The sequence below is a fragment of the Pipistrellus hanaki genome, assembly GCF_964339955.1.
Source record: "Pipistrellus hanaki genome assembly, chromosome: 1".
Taxonomy (NCBI): domain Eukaryota; kingdom Metazoa; phylum Chordata; class Mammalia; order Chiroptera; family Vespertilionidae; genus Pipistrellus; species Pipistrellus hanaki.
In genome coordinates this window covers 104,345,378-104,362,676 of record NC_140503.1, presented here as the reverse complement: position 1 = coordinate 104,362,676, position 17,299 = coordinate 104,345,378, and the positions used below count along the sequence as shown (strand labels likewise).

The following is a 17,299-nucleotide window of genomic DNA, read 5'->3' as shown; positions in this document are numbered from 1 at the left end:
TCTTGGAAGAGTGGGGACAAAGGCCAAGTGGATGTTACCTGCATAGGAGAGATGCCTAGATCAGAGAAAGGGCTTTGAAGGTAGTTAAGTAGGTCACTGAAGCCTCCCACTATCCTCCATAAAGTGGGTCAGGTGGGATCTGTGTACCCCACATATTCTGCCCAATCTTGTTGGGGCCATGAAGCCAGCTTATCAAGGTTAGGGCCAATTTAGCCAAGGTAACAAGCAGCCTGGCTATAGGTTTTGGTCCCAGTCTTTAGCCCTGAATCCCAGAGGCATTGGGAAGATAAAAGGCATCACCTGTGCCCAGGAGTTGGGCCATCCCGATTCAGGGAGCATAACTGCTGTTCCAGCCGGGAAATGCGGAATGCCAGATAAGATGAGGACATGACCAAGAAGCAGATCCTGGAGAAAAAGGAGGCAAGAGTTTTTCTCATCTAGAAAAAAGATAGTTTTAGAGGCTTAGCAAAAGTAGGAGTGGGACTAAGCTGCTCTTCCAATTCTTAATTGGAAGAATTAAAGAACCATTTACACTGCAGCCATGTTCAAGCCTGGGTATCTTTCAAGCCACATGGGGGTCCTGAGACTCATCTCCATGGCAGTGTCCTAAAAGCCCAGCAGGTGTTCTGGGTTCTTCAGCTGATCCCACCTTCCCTCTGACAAGCCACCTTGGTCCTGCACTTCCTCTGGGAGACTATTATCCCCTAAGGTGGTAGGCCCTAGTCAGCAGAGCCAGAGGATGCTAATGAGATAAGGTGAGAGGAACTAGGGGCTGGTGTTCATGAAGCATCCCACCATGCTCACTATCTGCTGGTCCTCAGGCAGAGTTACAGATGAGTCTGGGGTATCAGAAACTGCCCTAATGGTGGGCAGCAAGAAGGCCATGGCTTTCCTAGTCTACCTGATGGCCCTCTACAATTTTGCCAGCCTTCTCCAATCCTATACAACTTTTCCTTTTCTCAACAGTTTCATCTCCTGCTCCTCCCCATTGCATAGGCTTAACCCTAAATTACAAGATTGTAAAAATAAAACTGGAACTAATTTCACCACAGAAGGGCCTGCCTGCCATGTGACCTCCAGACACTACCCAGAAGCTTGCAGTTGACTCAGAATCTTCCTCTTACTCTGGACAGTGACCTCCTCACACAGTAAGGCCCCTGCTCCAAACACCCATACACCTCCTCTCCTAAACAATCACCTACAGTACGAAGACGACCTTGAGGAGCTGGTAATTCCAGAGCCTCAGCACTTCATTGCTCCTGGGTTCCTCCTCCAGTGTCTCTTTCTCACAGATAGCATTTTCTGCAATAAGAGAGCAGTTACTCATCTTCCTGGGACAGTAGGACCCCAGCTCAGCATGGGGCATGCCAACCTCCTGCCATTCTCTGAAGCTGCTTGGGCTCTTGGCTTTCCCTTATGGATTTGGAGAAAGAAACAGCTCTCAGAAGCCCCATTGGCAGTGATGCCACCTTTTCACAGAAATGAGAGAAGAAGCCTGGTCTTTGCATGGGATAAGACCCCTGAACTCACCAGACCCTGGAGGTTTCCTGGAGAAGGAGCTGTCTGGGGAGTCCATGGATGCTGGAGGGATACAAGGGATACTGCCTGGGAGGGACAGGGACCTGGAGGCAGGGCATATTTTTCTCCACTTCATCTCAGGGATAAGGACTTCCTGCAGAAAAAGCAGAAGCTGTCTCACCACGGTCCTTGGGATCTTATTTGCACTAAGGTGCCCCCACCACTTTATCAAAGATTTCTCTATATATTACCAACATAGATGCCTAGCAAGGCATGGAAGCAGGTACACTGGAAGGGGGAAACCATTGCCCTAGCAATCACGTGTCTCTCCTATCTGCTTCTTTGCTGTAATCAACTACTCTTCTAGGAACAATGTCTTTGAAGACTGTTAGTGTAGATCCAAGACATGAGATCCAAGATATAAGTCCACTGAAGTATATGGCCAGGTCAGTTGAGTCTGAGAAAGCCTAGCACAACCTAACTTAGATGGGATAAGTCATGACTTCTAATCTGGGCTCTAAGTCTAAGTGTGCCACCCATCTTGACAGTGGGCACTTAAGGTCCCCATCAACAAAAATGGAAACTTCATCTTCTATCTCCCTGCATGGTATTGTGCATACTTGCCTGACTGCTATAGTTACTGAAGAAGGCTTCAAACACTCTGGGGCCATTTTCACCCCATCCCTGCTCTAGAAACTCAGCTCTACTTACCCTGAACCCCAGTTGCCAAAGGAAACTGGTGGAACCTCAGCAAATCTAAAATAAGTCTGGGTTCTACATTAGTAGCCTTTGAAGTTCTTCCCCAGGGACATCTCTATCCCCTTAAAGGTCCTCCTGACTTTGTGAAAGGAAGAGGATGGGTCACTGGCTCCATGCCTGTACAGTGTGAGATTCAACCTGGACACTGTTCTGGGACCTAGACATTTGTTCTGCTCATAAAATCAGCACATCTGCCAGGACCTGGTGGCTCTGCATGGTTGGAGTGTCTAGGAAAACCTTTTCAGTATGACTGCTGGCTCTTGAGCCTGGTGCCTTAGTTCTACATTGTGGGCCCTGCTGGGAGGCTCTGAAGGCTTAGAACCACAGGCAATCTCAAGCCAGCAGCTTTTGCTCCCAGCCTCAGCTCTCACCAGAGACTCGCACTCAGGTTCCTCTGAAAATTCTCTTACACTCAGACTCTTCTTGCTGGAAGGCTGAGGAGGAAAGGGAACAGAAGTTATTTGTCCATCTGGAACAGCGAAGATGAGGTGTAGGGAAGCATTACCTCCATTTTGGATGAGATGGAGCCCAGCTCCCATAGTTTGCAGGGGTGCCCTATCTAATGCTGGAGCAGAGGGTCAAGTCTAAGGCAACCTACACTCCCCTGCTGCTGCTCCTTCCCCTTTCTTACCATAGGCCAGAGAGAGCTATAGGCATCCTGGGAAGCAGCCCCATTGCTCCTGACTGTCTTTCTATACACAGAAGAAGCACAATCTACATGGGGACATATGAAGGTCACTGGCCTCAAAGACACATGTTCATAAATACAGTCACACAGTCCAAGGACTGCCTTTGATGCACCCAGCCTGAGCCTGTTACTCCTCTCTCACTGCCCCTATTCCCTGTGCTGAAGAAATGGGCTACCTTTCCCAATGGCCTTGTCCAGGCCTGAGCAGCCTCCCTGGCCTGACTCCTGCTCCTAAGCTCCATACCTGTAGGTGAATGCAGACCCTCCTCAGCATGTCCTATACACTGTCCCGGGATAGCAATGACACAAAAACATACTGGGACATAGAAAACAAAGGGGTGGGTGAGTAAAGACGTGAGAGTGTGTGAGTCAGGCTGTGGGCTCCTGAGGCTGCGATGGGGAGACTAAGAAGAGAGTGTGGCTCAGAGACTCACTGACCTTCTGGCTAGTGTTGGTGGTGATGGCCAGGCCATTGGGAAGGAGTCGTGCCATCTTGTGTTTTTTGACCATTTGCACAGACACCACAGGAATGACACCTGAAGGAGGAGTGGCATGCTTTTTTTCAGAACTCATTCCCAAGGACATGGTCCCTTTGCTTCCAGAACAGGGCCCCAGCCCCAGCTTGCAGTGAGCCAAGCACGGGCACCATGGAGAAGCCTGGACCCACGTGGGAGAGTGTGAACCTCCCCCTTCCCATACACGTTCCCCTTCCAGTTACCTACACCATGCCCAGCCTTGGCAGCACATGTCACTCCAGACTTTCACCCTCTTTTTTTTTTTTTTTTTTTTAATTTAAATGCATTTTATTTTTAGACAACCTACATGACATGTTTCTTTCTTAAAAACAATGCCTCCGCTCCAAATGAATCAAGGTCAAAATAAACGAAGAGCTCAAGATGACATCAGTCCCATCTGTCCTAGGCTTGGTGTGGATGAAAAGCAGCAGCCGGTTACGGTGACAGGCGATAGAGCCAAACTGCCCAATTTGTTAACATTTTTCCATTTCTAAACCATCTTTAAAGAAAATCATATATGGGGTCACACCATCCTCACGGTAGTCCAGCAGAGCAACCATGCCATCTGGATTCATGTTTTCACCAATAAAGAACTGGTAGTTTTTGAAATTGGCAAGGATGTGCTTGATTTGTTCTGCAGCCCCTGTCATAAAAGGCTTTACTCTTTCTGGTCTCTGTTCTTCAAGCTTCCCTTTGATTGATTTCATGTAATCTTTGATGTACTTCTTGTAGGCTTCTTTTGTGAAGCTGGTTTCCTGCAAGTGATGGTTTATGACAATGTCAACGCCAGTGACTACTGTGCTTTTGGTCCCTTCGCCCTCAGGGCCTTCAGCGGAGGCATTTCCACCAATAAGCGAGTCATCAATGTTACCCTCTGTCCTACTGACCATCTTCCCCTCTACCTCCAGGCACAGCCCGTCTGCAATCTCCCGGATCTTGTAGATGTCGGAGAACATCTCATCATGGCTGATGAGGTCCCGGTAGAATAGATGATCATGATGGCGGATGGGAGGAGACAGCGGCGCTGCCTTGAGCAGGAGCACAGAGCTCGGCGCAAGCGCGGTACAGCCGGAGCAGCGCTCAGGGGGAGGGGGGAGCAGGCGGAAAAGCAGACTTTCACCCTCTTACCCAAGGATGACTGTTCTGTTGAATCCTGTACTCTAATAATGGAGTTCCCTGAGCTATGTCCTGACCACATCTACATCACACTCTTATTCTAATGGCATTTCAGAGGCAGAATAATTTGTCTGTGAACTGTTCAGGCCAACTCAGGCCCGATGTAGAGTCTAGACCCAGGGCCTCTGTTTTGGAAGGGTTTACACTGACACCAGGTGAGATGCCTCTTAACTGTTCATCCAACCAGTGAGAGGCCTCACCAGCATGCAGGAGGACAGGTATGACTCAAGGCATGCCCGCAGGGTATGGGCCTCTCTCTTTCCTGGGCTGAGGCAGGGATCTCACTGGACTGTGGCAGCCCTTACCACTCATTACTACCTTGATATCCTTGCCAAAGAGGCTGGCATGGAAGCAGAGCCAGTTGGGGGAGATATAGAACCAGCCCTGAAGAAGGAGATCCCTCTGGAGAGCACAGGAACACACTGGAAAGTCACAAAAGACAAGACTACTATGACTAAGGTCTGTTGGGCAGCCCCAGGGCCTGGGTCCTCACAGTGAAGAGTCCAGAGTCTAGCCTCAAGAACTGTCTTTCTTCTTAGAACCCAACTTCCCAAATAACCCATCCTCCAGTACCCCAATAGTCCTTTCCTGAGATTTCTAACTGCCCCAACTCCATCCAGCAGACTGCTAGATGCTTCCTCTTTATCCATCTATGTAGCAAATAGTTCAGACAGGTTTCTTCACTGGTTCCACTCAAGCCTGGATTCTCACTCCCTCAGGCAGAATGCACTGCCCTGCCCTTTCCTGCCTACAGAGAAGACCCTGATTGTGCAGTGAGAGGCCTGACAGGAAAGAATAATAACTGATAAGAACATAACAGAAATAATATTTGGAAGCCCTTTAGTTTCCTCAAGAAAACTTTCATAAATTCAACTCTATATCCCAAACTAGTCCAGTCTTCTCACACTTTTGAAGAAAAAAGAACAAACCACATCCAAAGGACAGCCAGTTCCCATTTCTAAATTGTGAGGACAGTACCTGGGCCTCAGGCACTACAGGCACCTGCCCAGGCATACCAGGGACACAGCTCACCTTTGAGAACCACCTCTTCCAAGGGGACATCCTTGAACAGCTTGTGGTATTGCTGGTTGTATTTACTTTGTAGTGTCTGCAAACACAAGGGCTTGGGCTGAGAAGTCCTGGGAGATCACAACACCAAAGGGGCCCTGCTCCAGCCACCAGGAAATACTGACACGGGGCCCCGTGGAGACTGAGCATGAAGTCACTGGTAAATAGCCAGTGGGTGTAGAGGGCTGAGTTCCAAGCACAGCTTGACTCCTGGTAATTCTGGTTCCTAATAGACAGCCTGTGACTGGAGGGGAATGCACCAATCCCACCCAGGAGGGACACCACTCAGGTTTCCTGGTGGCCAAGGAACCAGCAGTCACTGAATTCAGGCAGCCCAGGGCCCCTTCCTTGCTGGGCAGTAAGAAATCAGCCTCCACACACTTACCCCTTCTCGACTGTATTTCTTTATCTCTTTACCCTTCAAGCCTTCTGGCCAGTGCAAACTGCAAAGGAGACATTCCATTCCAGGGATAAGGCACCCTTGAGTCCTACCCATGGATCTTCAATGTCAATTCTGCCCTGGCTTCAAGCCAGAAGCTTAGGGCAGAGATTGGAGAGGAGTACCCTAGAGGCCACAGCAGTGATAAGCACAGCAAGCAAATAGCTCGACCCTGGGGAAAGACACACCTGGATGCACAAAGGGGTCTCAGTGGCCCCTCCTCCCAGAGAGCTGAGAGCAGTGCCCACCTCCGCCCCCCTCCCAAGAGATTTGCTCAGATTTGTTTCTCTCTCATGAGCTTAGATCTCTCAGAGATGCTTAGGAGTCATCCACCCCTGGGTGTCAAAAACCCTTTCCTATTTCTCTGGCCAAGAGGTGAGCAGAGAAGTAGACCCAAGAATCAATGAACAGTAGGCACAAGGATGAGGATCAGTTTGGGGAGGAGGTGATATTGATGTGTCACACTCACAGCTCTGGGTCCTGACCATGGGCCATGATCCTGGCAGAACTGCCTCCTAGCAGTCTCCTCTTGGTGGCCTGGAGCTCTGTGATGAGGAGTTCAGCAGACTCACCCGACCTGAAGGAGGCTACCAGGCTCGGAGAAATGGGGTGGTGCTGAAATGTAAACCTTTGTCCTAGTCAAATTGGCCTGAGGACAGGTGAGCAGGGGAGGAGGCTGATAACCTAAGCTGCCTGGACTCTGCTAGGTCCCAGTGCCCTGGGTCAGGCCTGGGAGTGGGAGGAAGAGGCCCTGGGCAGCCTATACCAGACCTAACATCTTATCTCAGCCTTACAGTTCCATTTCTATCAGGTCACCTCCTGAGGGCTTCGCACCCTCAATCCACATGCATATCAGACTTGGGGAAGGGGGCTCACCTGGAGTCCAGGGTTGTCTGAACCCTGTCTAGTTTCTCTGTGCAGAACAAGGGGCTCTTCAGAGAAGTCATCTTCCTATGCATTTGTTAGTTATTAGGAAGAAACAGGCCCACATCAGGAAGGGAGTTTTCACATGGACACTTTTCCCTACTAGCTCCACCATACCCAGGACAGCTTGCCTGTCACCCAAGACTGGTCCTGCTATTTAGGGTGAAGTTAAAGACAGAACCCCTGCCAGAGCTGCTGCAATGTCTGGAGGCAGCAGCTCTGGCAGGGGTTCTGTGCAGCTGACTAGGTGGGAGTCTTACTATTGTAGTTGTCTTCTCTAGAAGCCTTATTACTAGGCCAGAAGAAAATCAGCCCTAGCCAATTCAGCTTATTACTAGGCCAGAAGAAAATCAGCCCTAGCCAGTTTGGCTCAGTAGATAGAGTGTCGGCCTGCAGACTGAAGGATCCCAGGTTCGATTCTAGTCGAGGGCATGTATCTTGGTTGTGGGCACATACCCAGTAGGGAATATGCAGGAGGCAGCTAATCAATGTTTCTCTCTCATCGATGTTTCTAACTCTCTATCCCTCTCCCTTCTTCTCTATAAAAAAAATCAATAAAATATATTTTAAAAAGAAAGAAAGCAGAAGAAAATCAATCTATCACCTGATCAATACCTCACCTGAACACCAGGCAGTTAGGCCTCTGGCCCAGACCTTAAGAAGGTACACACACTGGAGGGAGGAGTCTGAGATTTATTCAAGGCTGAAAGCAAGTTTTTGAGGGACCCAAGCAGGATTATCCTAAACCAGGGGTGGGGAACATATAAGGACCTTGAAATAATTTAGTCTGGCCCCGCCAAGGCATTAGGGGTGAGTTAATTAAATGTTTGATGAACTATAGCAGGCTAATTTTTAAGTTGATAATTTTGTATGGCTCTCTGAATGATGTTATAAATATCCAAATGGCCCTTGGCAGAAAAAAAGTCCCCCCCCCCCCCTAAACCTCTAGGTTCTGAGAAAGGATGCCAAACAGGAGGCCTTATCAAAGCTGAGGAGCTAATGCAGCAGATGGTATGAGAGTGGACTCCAGTCAACTACAGGAAGGGAGGGCCTGCCTCACACCAGTAAGTCACCATTGGTTTTCTTTGAACAATCTGAGTAGCTCATCATGAAAGCCAAACCATCTCCAGAGAGGCCCAACTATATATAGTTGTTTTTTTTTAATGCCCAAAGAGAAGGCCCTAGAAGGAGGAGATATCCTCTTTTTGGGCAGAGTGGTCTTGTGCCTCAATGGCTTTTGAGTTCATACCTCCCCTAAGTGGTTCCAAACAATAAAGTTCCCTGCTTTCTGCCCCTCCAGAGAAGATAGGCTTGAAATCAGTAAAGGCTGAGCAGTCAAACTAGCCCCCAGCTGGGTGGGCCCAGGGGCTTATGGGAAGAGAGTGTGGCAAGAAGCAGAGCCAAGGCAAGACGCAGTGGTGGGAATAGCTAACAAAGTTCTGTCCTATGGTATCTCAGCAGATAAGGAGCTAGAACCTGCACATCTCAGCACTCAGTTGCTCTCAGCTCTGTGACTCGGGCAAGTCAAAGCTCTTTCCCTCAAGGACAGAGCTATAGCCCAGTGTTGTCCTGTACACCAAAAGGGTGTGGGTTCAATCCCAGTTGGGGTGTGTGAGAGGCAAAATCATCAATGTTTCTCTCTTTACCTCTCCCTTCCTCTCTCTCTAAAATAAACAAATACATATCCTTGGGTGAGAATTTAAAACAACAAGAGTTACAGACTCAGCAGAGATCTGCCAGGATCCTCAGAGATTATTTAGTCTGGCCCCTTTCACCATGCCATTGTACAGATTAGAAAATGGAGACCTCGCAAATGACAGGCTGCATGGAATGTCACAGCCATCTGACCTGATGACCTTACCTACAAAATTAGCCAGCCACAGCTGTAACCTGGTTATCCCTGCCTCAGTCTTATGGAGAGTTTTGAGATAGACATAAACATGTATTTCCTGAATCTTGCAAAGTGACAGATTGTACCAGTACTAGTGATTTGACCCTTTGACACCAAAGTTAATTTTAAAATTTATTTGGTTCCATCATTTCACATTTCATGGAGGTTTTTTCCTTCCTTGATTTTTTTTATTAATGCTCATTATGGAGAGTGTATAAATATAAAATATAGAAATATGATCACCAAAATCAACCATATGAAAAATATTCTCCCAAATCACCCTAAAATACATAAGTACATAATTTATGTGTGTGGGATTATATATCATATAATTTGTTCACCCTATTTTGTTGTTGTTGGTAATCCTCACCTGAGGACATTTTTCCATTGATTTTCAGCTAGAGTGGAAGAGAGAGGGATAGACAAAGAGAAACATGTATGTGACAGGGACACATCAATCGGTTGCCTCCTGCACACACCCCAACCAGGGTCAGGGACCTAGCCTGTAACCAAGATACATGCTCTTGACCAGAATCGAACCCAGGACCTTTCAGTCTGTAGGATCACACTCTATCCACTGAACCAAACTGGCTAGGGTTGTACACCCTATTTTGATGCTTAACGTGATTTCATGAGAAATTCTCCATGTCACTGTCCATTCTTAATATAGATTCTCAGAAGTGAAATTAATGGATTGAGAATGAACATTTCTCAGGCTTTTTAGATCCACTTCCAAAATGCTTTTCATATGCTATACCAATTGACACGGCCTCAGCACTATATCAGGGTGCCATGTCCTTATATCCAAGCTCTACATTGGATTTTATCTTTTTCTCATTTTTTTGCAAATTTGATAGGTGAGAATATATTGTTTTCATTTCCATTTCTACTTACTGGTAGGTTGAACATTTTACCCCCAAATATTTATTAACCATTGAAATAAGGATCTTCATGTTTTTCTTATTGATTTGTATAAACTCTTTTTCCCCCCCAATCATCGTTCTAGAATATGTTTATTGATTTTAGAGAGAGGAAGGGGGATGAGAGAGAAAGAGAAACATCGATGTGAGAGAGAAATAACGATTGGTTGTCTCTTGTATGCCTCCAACCAGGGACCTAACCCACAACCTAGGTATGTGCCCTAACCAGGAATCGAACCCATGAATCTTTGGTGTATGGGATGATTCTCCAAGTAACTGAACCACACCAGCCAAGGTGACTTATATAAATTCTTTATTGAGAATATTAATCCTTGGTTTATCATTTTTGCAAAACATGTCATTTGCCTTTTAGTTTTGTCTGGTATTATTGCTATACTTACATTTAATTTTTGTGTGGTAGATTCCATCTATCTCTTTCTAAATTTGTTTTAATTGATTTTAGAGGAGGGAGAGAAACATTGATTTGTTGTTCCACTTATTTATATATTCATTGGTTGATTATTGTATGTGCCCTGACTGGGGATTGAACCCACAATCTTGGGGTATCGGGACAATGCTCTAAACAACTAAGTTTCCCTGCCAGGGCCTCCATCTATTCCTTTCATTTCTCTCTTCCTTACTTGGTTTGAGTGCTTTGATAGGAGAGACCTTTAAGACAAACCACTGAGCCCTTAGAGAGTGTGAGCCCTTCAGCTTATGAGCCCACTGGGCCTCCAGGGACAAGAAGGGCAGGCTCCACTCTAAGGAACAACCCTCCAACCTGGAGACCAGGGAATAAAGAAGGAACCCAAGGAGGAGATGGAGGTTGGCCCATGGTTTCAGAGGCAAGAAAACTGTCACTCAAGCACTAAAGAGTGTGATTTGAGTTGTCAGGGCTGTAGGAGCTCGGAGGACACTTAGATCCCTGTTGAGTGACAGAATTACAGAAGGGCTTCTAGAGTTACAGAAGGGCTTCTATAGCCCAGGGTAGGACTATAGCCTTACATATGGATTCCATAATCTAGCTATGCATTGATAATAGTACCTTTGCATGGATTCCAAACCACTCACCTTTAGGTTTAAATGTGACTATCTTGGGGAGGGGAGGCTTCCCTCGGTTCTCCCCAGCCTAGGAAGGAGCCCTACTGGGGCACTTGCAGCACCCTGATTACACTTGTCCTATTACTGGTGTGCTGTCACTGTCCATCTCCAGGGGCTTCAGGACCTTAGGGACTCTGCTTCCAAAACTCTGAACTGCCTGAACCTGAGCAGTAGACACTCATGCCATATTTGAGGAATGGCTGGGAGAAGACAGTGTAGGCAAAGTAAAAAGCAGGGGCTGGAGGACTAACAAAAGAAAGCTGTGCACATTCCCACTGCACCTCCATGAAGAAAATCAGAATGGTGTCTCTTTGGAACACACAACTTCCAAATATCTTTGACCTAAAAGCAACCCCTTCACTTGTGATCAGTAAAATGGTTACAAGACATTTCATGTTCATTCCTGAGCCAGCCCTGATAATGCTGTCCTGATAAGGCTATTGATAAAGAGACTCTGATATAGCTGAAATGTACTGCTTTCAAAATTATCTTTAACTCAAACTTTCTACTAATTAGTGTTCACTCATACAGTGTTTGTTTTTTTTTGTTTGTTTAAATAAGTGAAAATAAAGAAAGGATAATAAGACCAGATGAGAAGATTTGGGGTGGTCACCGAGCATTCACCTACAGAACCAGGCAGGTGGGGGTGAGGAATAGAGGGGGAAGAAAGGAGTCTTCAGAGCAGGGAGGTGGGGTGGCCTCACCCTGTGGCAGTCCCTGTCCATTCCCCCATAGGTTTCCTCAAGCAAATTTCTCTTACTCTGTGGGTTATGAATTATCCAATCTCATCTCCATGTGCAAACTATTGAGTTATTAATATCAGAGATTTTCCAATGAGGTAAAGGAACTGTACTCGAAAAGTTTTAAGATAACTGAAGAAATTGAAGATACAAATAAAATGAAAGCATATACCATGTTCAATGACAGGAAGAATTAACATCATGAAAATGTCCATACTACCCAAAGTAATCTATAGATTCAACTAATCCTATGAAAATACTAATGGCATATTTCCCAGAACTAGAACAAATAATCCAAAACTTTATATGGAATCATAGAAGACCAAATAGCCTCAGCCATCTTGAAAAAGAAGAACAAGTATTACACTACCTGATATCAAGCTATACTACAAGCTTATAGTAAACAAAACAGCATGGTATTGACATAAAAACAGATACACAGATCAGTGTGAGCACAGAAATAAACCCACGCTTACATGGTCAATTAATATTTGACAAAGAAGACAAAAAATAAACAGTGGGGTAAAGACAGTCTGTAAAGACAGTCTATTCAATAAATGGTATTGGGAAAATTGGATAGATACATGCAAAACAAAAAAAAGAAACAAACAAACAAAGAAAAAAAAACTAGACCATCTTCTTGCACATATTCCCAGAAACAGCTTTAAAATGTAATAAAGATTTGAATGTTAGACTCAAAACCATAAAATTTCTAGAAAAACAAAAAACAAAAACATAGGCAGTAAAATCTCTGACATTTCTCTTAGAATATTTTTTTCCTGATTTTATCTCCTGCAGCAAGGGACACACACACACACACACACACACACACACACACACAAAAAAATGGGACTATCTCAAACTAAAAAGATTTTGCACAGCAAAGGAAACCATCAACAAAACCAAAAGACAACCTACTGAATGGGAGAAGATGTTGCCAAGAATAACCTATAGAATAAAAGGCTAATATGCAAATTGTCCTCTTGACTGGGATTTCAACCAGGGGGTGGGGCCCCCAATTAGGGGTGGGGCCAGCCCTCCAGCCACCTGCAGCCCCTCCCCGTGGCAAGCCCAGCCTAATGGCCCCAATCATGGTGGGCTGGTCAGACGTCCACACGGTGCCTCTAGTATCTTATAAGGGATTAATATACAAAATTTGTTTTAAAACTCATACTACTCAAAGCAAACAATCCAATTAAAAAATGGGCAGAGAACCTGAATAGGTAATTCTCCAAAGAGGACATGCAGATGGCCAATAGACATATGAAAAGATGCTCAATGTCACTAATCATCAGAGAAATACAAATTAAAACCACAATGAGATATCACCTCATACCTGTCAAAATGGCTACCATCAATAAATCAACAAACAAGTATTGGTAAGGATATGGAGAAAAGGGAACTCTCATGAACTGTTGGTGGGAATTCAGATTGATGCAGCCTCTATAAAAAACAGTTTTGAGGGTTCTCAAAAAATTAAAAGTGGAACTGCCTTTGACCTAGCAATTCCACTTTTGGGAATATGTCCAAAGAAACCCCAAACACTAATTCACCCCTATGTTCATAGCAGCATCTATATATATAAAAGTCTAAGTGACCGTTGCAACTGAAATAACCGAATGGATAACTGAACAGGCTGTGTGGGGCAACCAAGCTGGCAGGGGAGTTAGTGAGGGACAACCAAATGACTAAACAAGCAGGCTGTGTGGGGCAACCAGGCCAGCAAGGGGGTTAGTGAGAAATGACCAAGTGACTGAGCAGCGGGCTGCATGGGGCGACCAGGCCAGCAGGGGGAGGCAATGAGGGGCGACCAGGCCAGCAGAGGGGGGCAGTGAGGGGCAACTAGGCTGGCAGGGGGACAGTTGGGGCAACCAGGCTGGCAGGGGGGACAATAAGGGGCTACCAGCCCAGCAGGGGGGGCAGTTAGAGGTGATCGGGCAGGCAGGCAGGTGAGCAGTTAGGAGCCCATGGTTCTGGATTGTAAGAGGGATGTCTAACTTCCAGTTTAGACCAGATCCCTAGGATGAGGCCTAAACTGGCAGTCAGATATCCCCCAAGGAATCCCAGATTGGAGAGGGTGCAGGCTGGACTAAGGGGACCACTCTCCCATGAACGAATTTCATACACCGGGCCTCTAGTTATTTATAATAGCCAAGATATGGAAGTCACCCAAGTGCCCATCAATAGACAATTGGACAAGGAAGATGTGGTACAAATATACAATGGAATATTTCTCAACCATAAAAAAGAATGAAATTTTACTATTTGTGACAGCATAGATAGCTCTAGAGGGTATTATGCTTGGTGAAATAAATCAGAGAAAGACAAATACCCTATGATTTCACTTACATATGGAATTTAAAGAACAAAATAAATGAACAAACAAAATGGAAACAGATTCATAGACACAGATAGCAGACTGGTGGTTGCCAGAGGTGAGGGGGACTGGAGGACTGGGTGGAAAAGGTAAAGGGATTAAGAAGTACAAATTGGCAGTTACAGAATAATCATGGGGATGTAAAGTATAGTATAAAGAATATAGTTAATAATATTGTTTTAAGTGTGTATGGTGCCAGGTGGGTACTGGAAATATCAGAGTAACACTTTGTAAAGTATATGAGTATCTAGCCAATATGTTATATAACTAAAACCAATACAAAATAATATTGAAATAAACTTTAATTGGAAAAAAAATCAGCCAGGCCAGTGTGGCTCAGAGGTTGAGCATTGACCTATGAATCAAGAGGTCACGGTTCAATTCCTGATCAGGGCACATTCCTGGGTTGCAGGCTCAATTACAGTAGGGACATGCAAGAGGCAGCTTATCAGTGATTCTTATCATTGATGTTTCTCTCTCCCTTCCTCTTCTTCTCCTCTGAAATCAATAAAAATAGATATATTTTTTAAATCAGGTTTCTCAAATTCATATTTATTTTTCAATGAAAGACACACACACAAAAAAAAATAGCATTATTGTTATAAGGGGATGAAGCAGAGGACGCCCAGTATTTTGGACATTAAAAGGGTAGAAAAGGTTATAAAAGTCCTCAAATTAGACCCTTTCACCCTGTTAAGCCTGGTCTGAAGGCAGGATGCCTATCCAGAAGACACAGCGAGTGCCTACTCTGCCCTAGCCCAGCACTACCAGGCATTCACTCCATGTGATCAAAGAGGGAACTCAGGTGGGAGATAGACAACATATAGAAAAGGATAAAGTGGCCCAGACAGGATGGGCTGAGGTATTTGGGGAAATCACAAGCTGGGCCCCTTCTGTGCCCACTGTATTGTTCGCCTGGCTGCACTCTTCTGGGCTGTGGCATGTCTGTAAGGCAGCACTTCTCCAGCTTGCCCAGCCCTCTTCTCTCCTCCTCACCCCCACCCCAATCTTCCCAATCAGGGCCAACCTCCCTCCAGTTCTCCTCCACACCTCTGGCAGAAGAAGTGCCATGGCTGATGATGAAGCAGAAAGCTTGGCTAGGCCTGGCAGCCTGAGCCAGCTGGGCCTTCATGGTCACATGCAGGTCCTCTTTGCTGTCTCCTGTTCCAGGGAGACACCCACATTCTCCCCAGGGCTTCCCATGGACATCTGAGATAGTAGAGCCTCCTGTGGGTCCTGCCAGCTCTTCTCAAAGCCAGGTCTAGGCACAGCTCCACCATCCCCAGTTGGGACCTGGGACCCAGGAAGCTCCTTTTCCAAATAAAAACAAACAGTCAAACAAATAAACACATCTTAGCAGCAGGCAGCTGACAGTACATACCCAGAAACCATGGAATAGACAACTGGGGACAGGAGCTGAGTGGATATCTGTTCTGGAAGGAATGTTGGCCACTGGGGCTCCTTTGCTCCCTGAAGACTTTCTTTGAATGGAATCATATCTTATGTGTTCTTTTATGTGCCTCCTTTTACTTGGCAATGCATTTGTGAGATTCACCAGTGTTACAAGTAGTTTTAAACTACATTCTCACTAGTGTTTAGAATTCCATTCTATGGACATACTATAATTGATTTATTCATTTTATTGCTGATAGGCACCTGGGCAGTTTCCTGTTCCAGAAGTGCTTCTATGAACATTCCAGTACCTGTCTTGTGAACATGATATTCATTTCTATGGGTAAACACTTGGGATTGGAATTGCTGGGTCATAAGGTAGGCGTATGTTCAGCTTTAGACTTTAAAAGGCTCTTGGGTAATTTTTCAACAGTGTTATGAAACCACTGGATGAACCCTGCATCACCCATCCTTTCTTTGTGCTTTCTGGTCTCCAGGGCCAATCCTCCTACCTGGGCTCTGGATCCAGGGCCCTGGAATTCCAGGAACATCCTTGGCAAGATAGAAATCACATTGTTAATGGAGATTTCCTTCATCTGTTAAAGTCACAGAACCCATTTACTAAGTTGTGCCAAGAAAGTAAGAAGACCAGCAGCTTTCCTGTGTGGCCAAGGCCAGCTCTGAGCAACACTGTGTCCTTCCTTAGGGGCCACAGTCCTGACACACAGCCCAGACTGCTGCCAAAGGGAAACTGGAATTCTGAGGATAGAGTCAGGCTCATCATCAGTATACTGAACCTTGAAGGTCAAGGTAATCTCCTTTTTAAAAAAAATTTTAAATAAATCTTTATTGTTCATATTATTACAAATGTTCCTCATTTTTTTTCTTTCCATTGCTCCCCTCCACCAGGTTCCCACCCCACCCTCTGCCCTTTCCCCATCCCCCATTGTCCTCATCCATACATGCACAGTTTATGTTCAGTCTCCCCCCCCCCTCACTCCCCTTTTTCCCGAGAATCATCAGGTCATTCCCCTTCCATACCTCTGATTCTATTATATTCACCAGTTAATATTATTCATCAGATTTTTAATTCCCTTGGTTTTTAGATTCACTTGTTGATAGTTACATATTTGTTGTTCATAATTTTTATCTTTATTTTCTTCTTCCTAAAAAACCCCCTTCAGCAATTCATATAATTCTGGTTTGGCCATGATGAACTCCTTTAGCTTTTTTTTAATTTGTGAAGCTTTTTATCTGGCCTTTGATTCTGAGTGATAGCTTTGCTGGGTAGAGTATTTTTGGCTGTAGGTTCTTGCTATTCATCACCTTGAATATTTCTTGCCATTCCTGTCTTGCCTGTATGGTTTCGGTTGAGAAATCAGCTGACAATTGTATGGGTGCTCCTTTATAGGTAACTACCTGCTTTTCTCTTGCTGCTTTTAATATTCTCTCTTTGTCTTTTGCTCTTGGCATTTTAATTATGATGTGTCTTGGTGTGGTCTTCTTTGGATTCCTTTTGTTTGGAGTTCTGTGCGCTTCCTGGACTTGTAAGTTTATTTCTTTCACCAGGTGGGGGAAGTTTTCTGTCACTATTTCTTCCAATATGTTTTCGGTATCTTGATCTCTCTCTTCTTCTGGGATCCCCATAATTCTGATGTTGGTTCGCTTGAAGTTGTCCCAGAGGTTTCTTACACTATCTTCAACTTTCTGGATTCTCTTGTCTTCTTGTTTCTGCAGAGGAGTGTCTTCTGGCTCTTTGTGTTTCAAATCTTTTGTTTTGATTCTTGCGAT

At 45.3% G+C, this 17,299-nt stretch overlaps 2 protein-coding genes across 2 annotated transcripts; both read right to left on the bottom strand.

The window, feature by feature from the left end:
- Nucleotides 1-296: 296 nt before the first annotated feature.
- On the bottom strand, nucleotides 297-7,122 carry GRAMD2A (GRAM domain containing 2A; the record flags this gene model as incomplete). Its single annotated transcript, XM_084904518.1, is given in 11 exon segments — nucleotides 297-405; nucleotides 1,203-1,302; nucleotides 1,531-1,672; nucleotides 2,649-2,711; nucleotides 3,210-3,242; nucleotides 3,246-3,281; nucleotides 3,404-3,501; nucleotides 4,965-5,078; nucleotides 5,689-5,764; nucleotides 6,110-6,167; nucleotides 7,040-7,122. Coding segments are annotated over 11 exon segments (912 nt in total).
- Nucleotides 3,767-4,485, bottom strand: LOC311626117 (translationally-controlled tumor protein-like). The gene has a single exon (XM_084891009.1). It carries the CDS (start codon nucleotides 4,434-4,436, stop codon nucleotides 3,954-3,956), a length of 483 nt encoding a protein of 160 aa, XP_084747135.1. The 5' UTR covers nucleotides 4,437-4,485; the 3' UTR covers nucleotides 3,767-3,953.
- Nucleotides 7,123-17,299: the final 10,177 nt, after the last annotated feature.

What these genes read in the sequence shown, in the direction of transcription:
- LOC311626117 (XM_084891009.1), bottom strand. Translation starts at nt 4,436, where the DNA reads ATGTTCTCCGACATCTACAAGATCCGGGAGATTGCAGACGGGCTGTGC.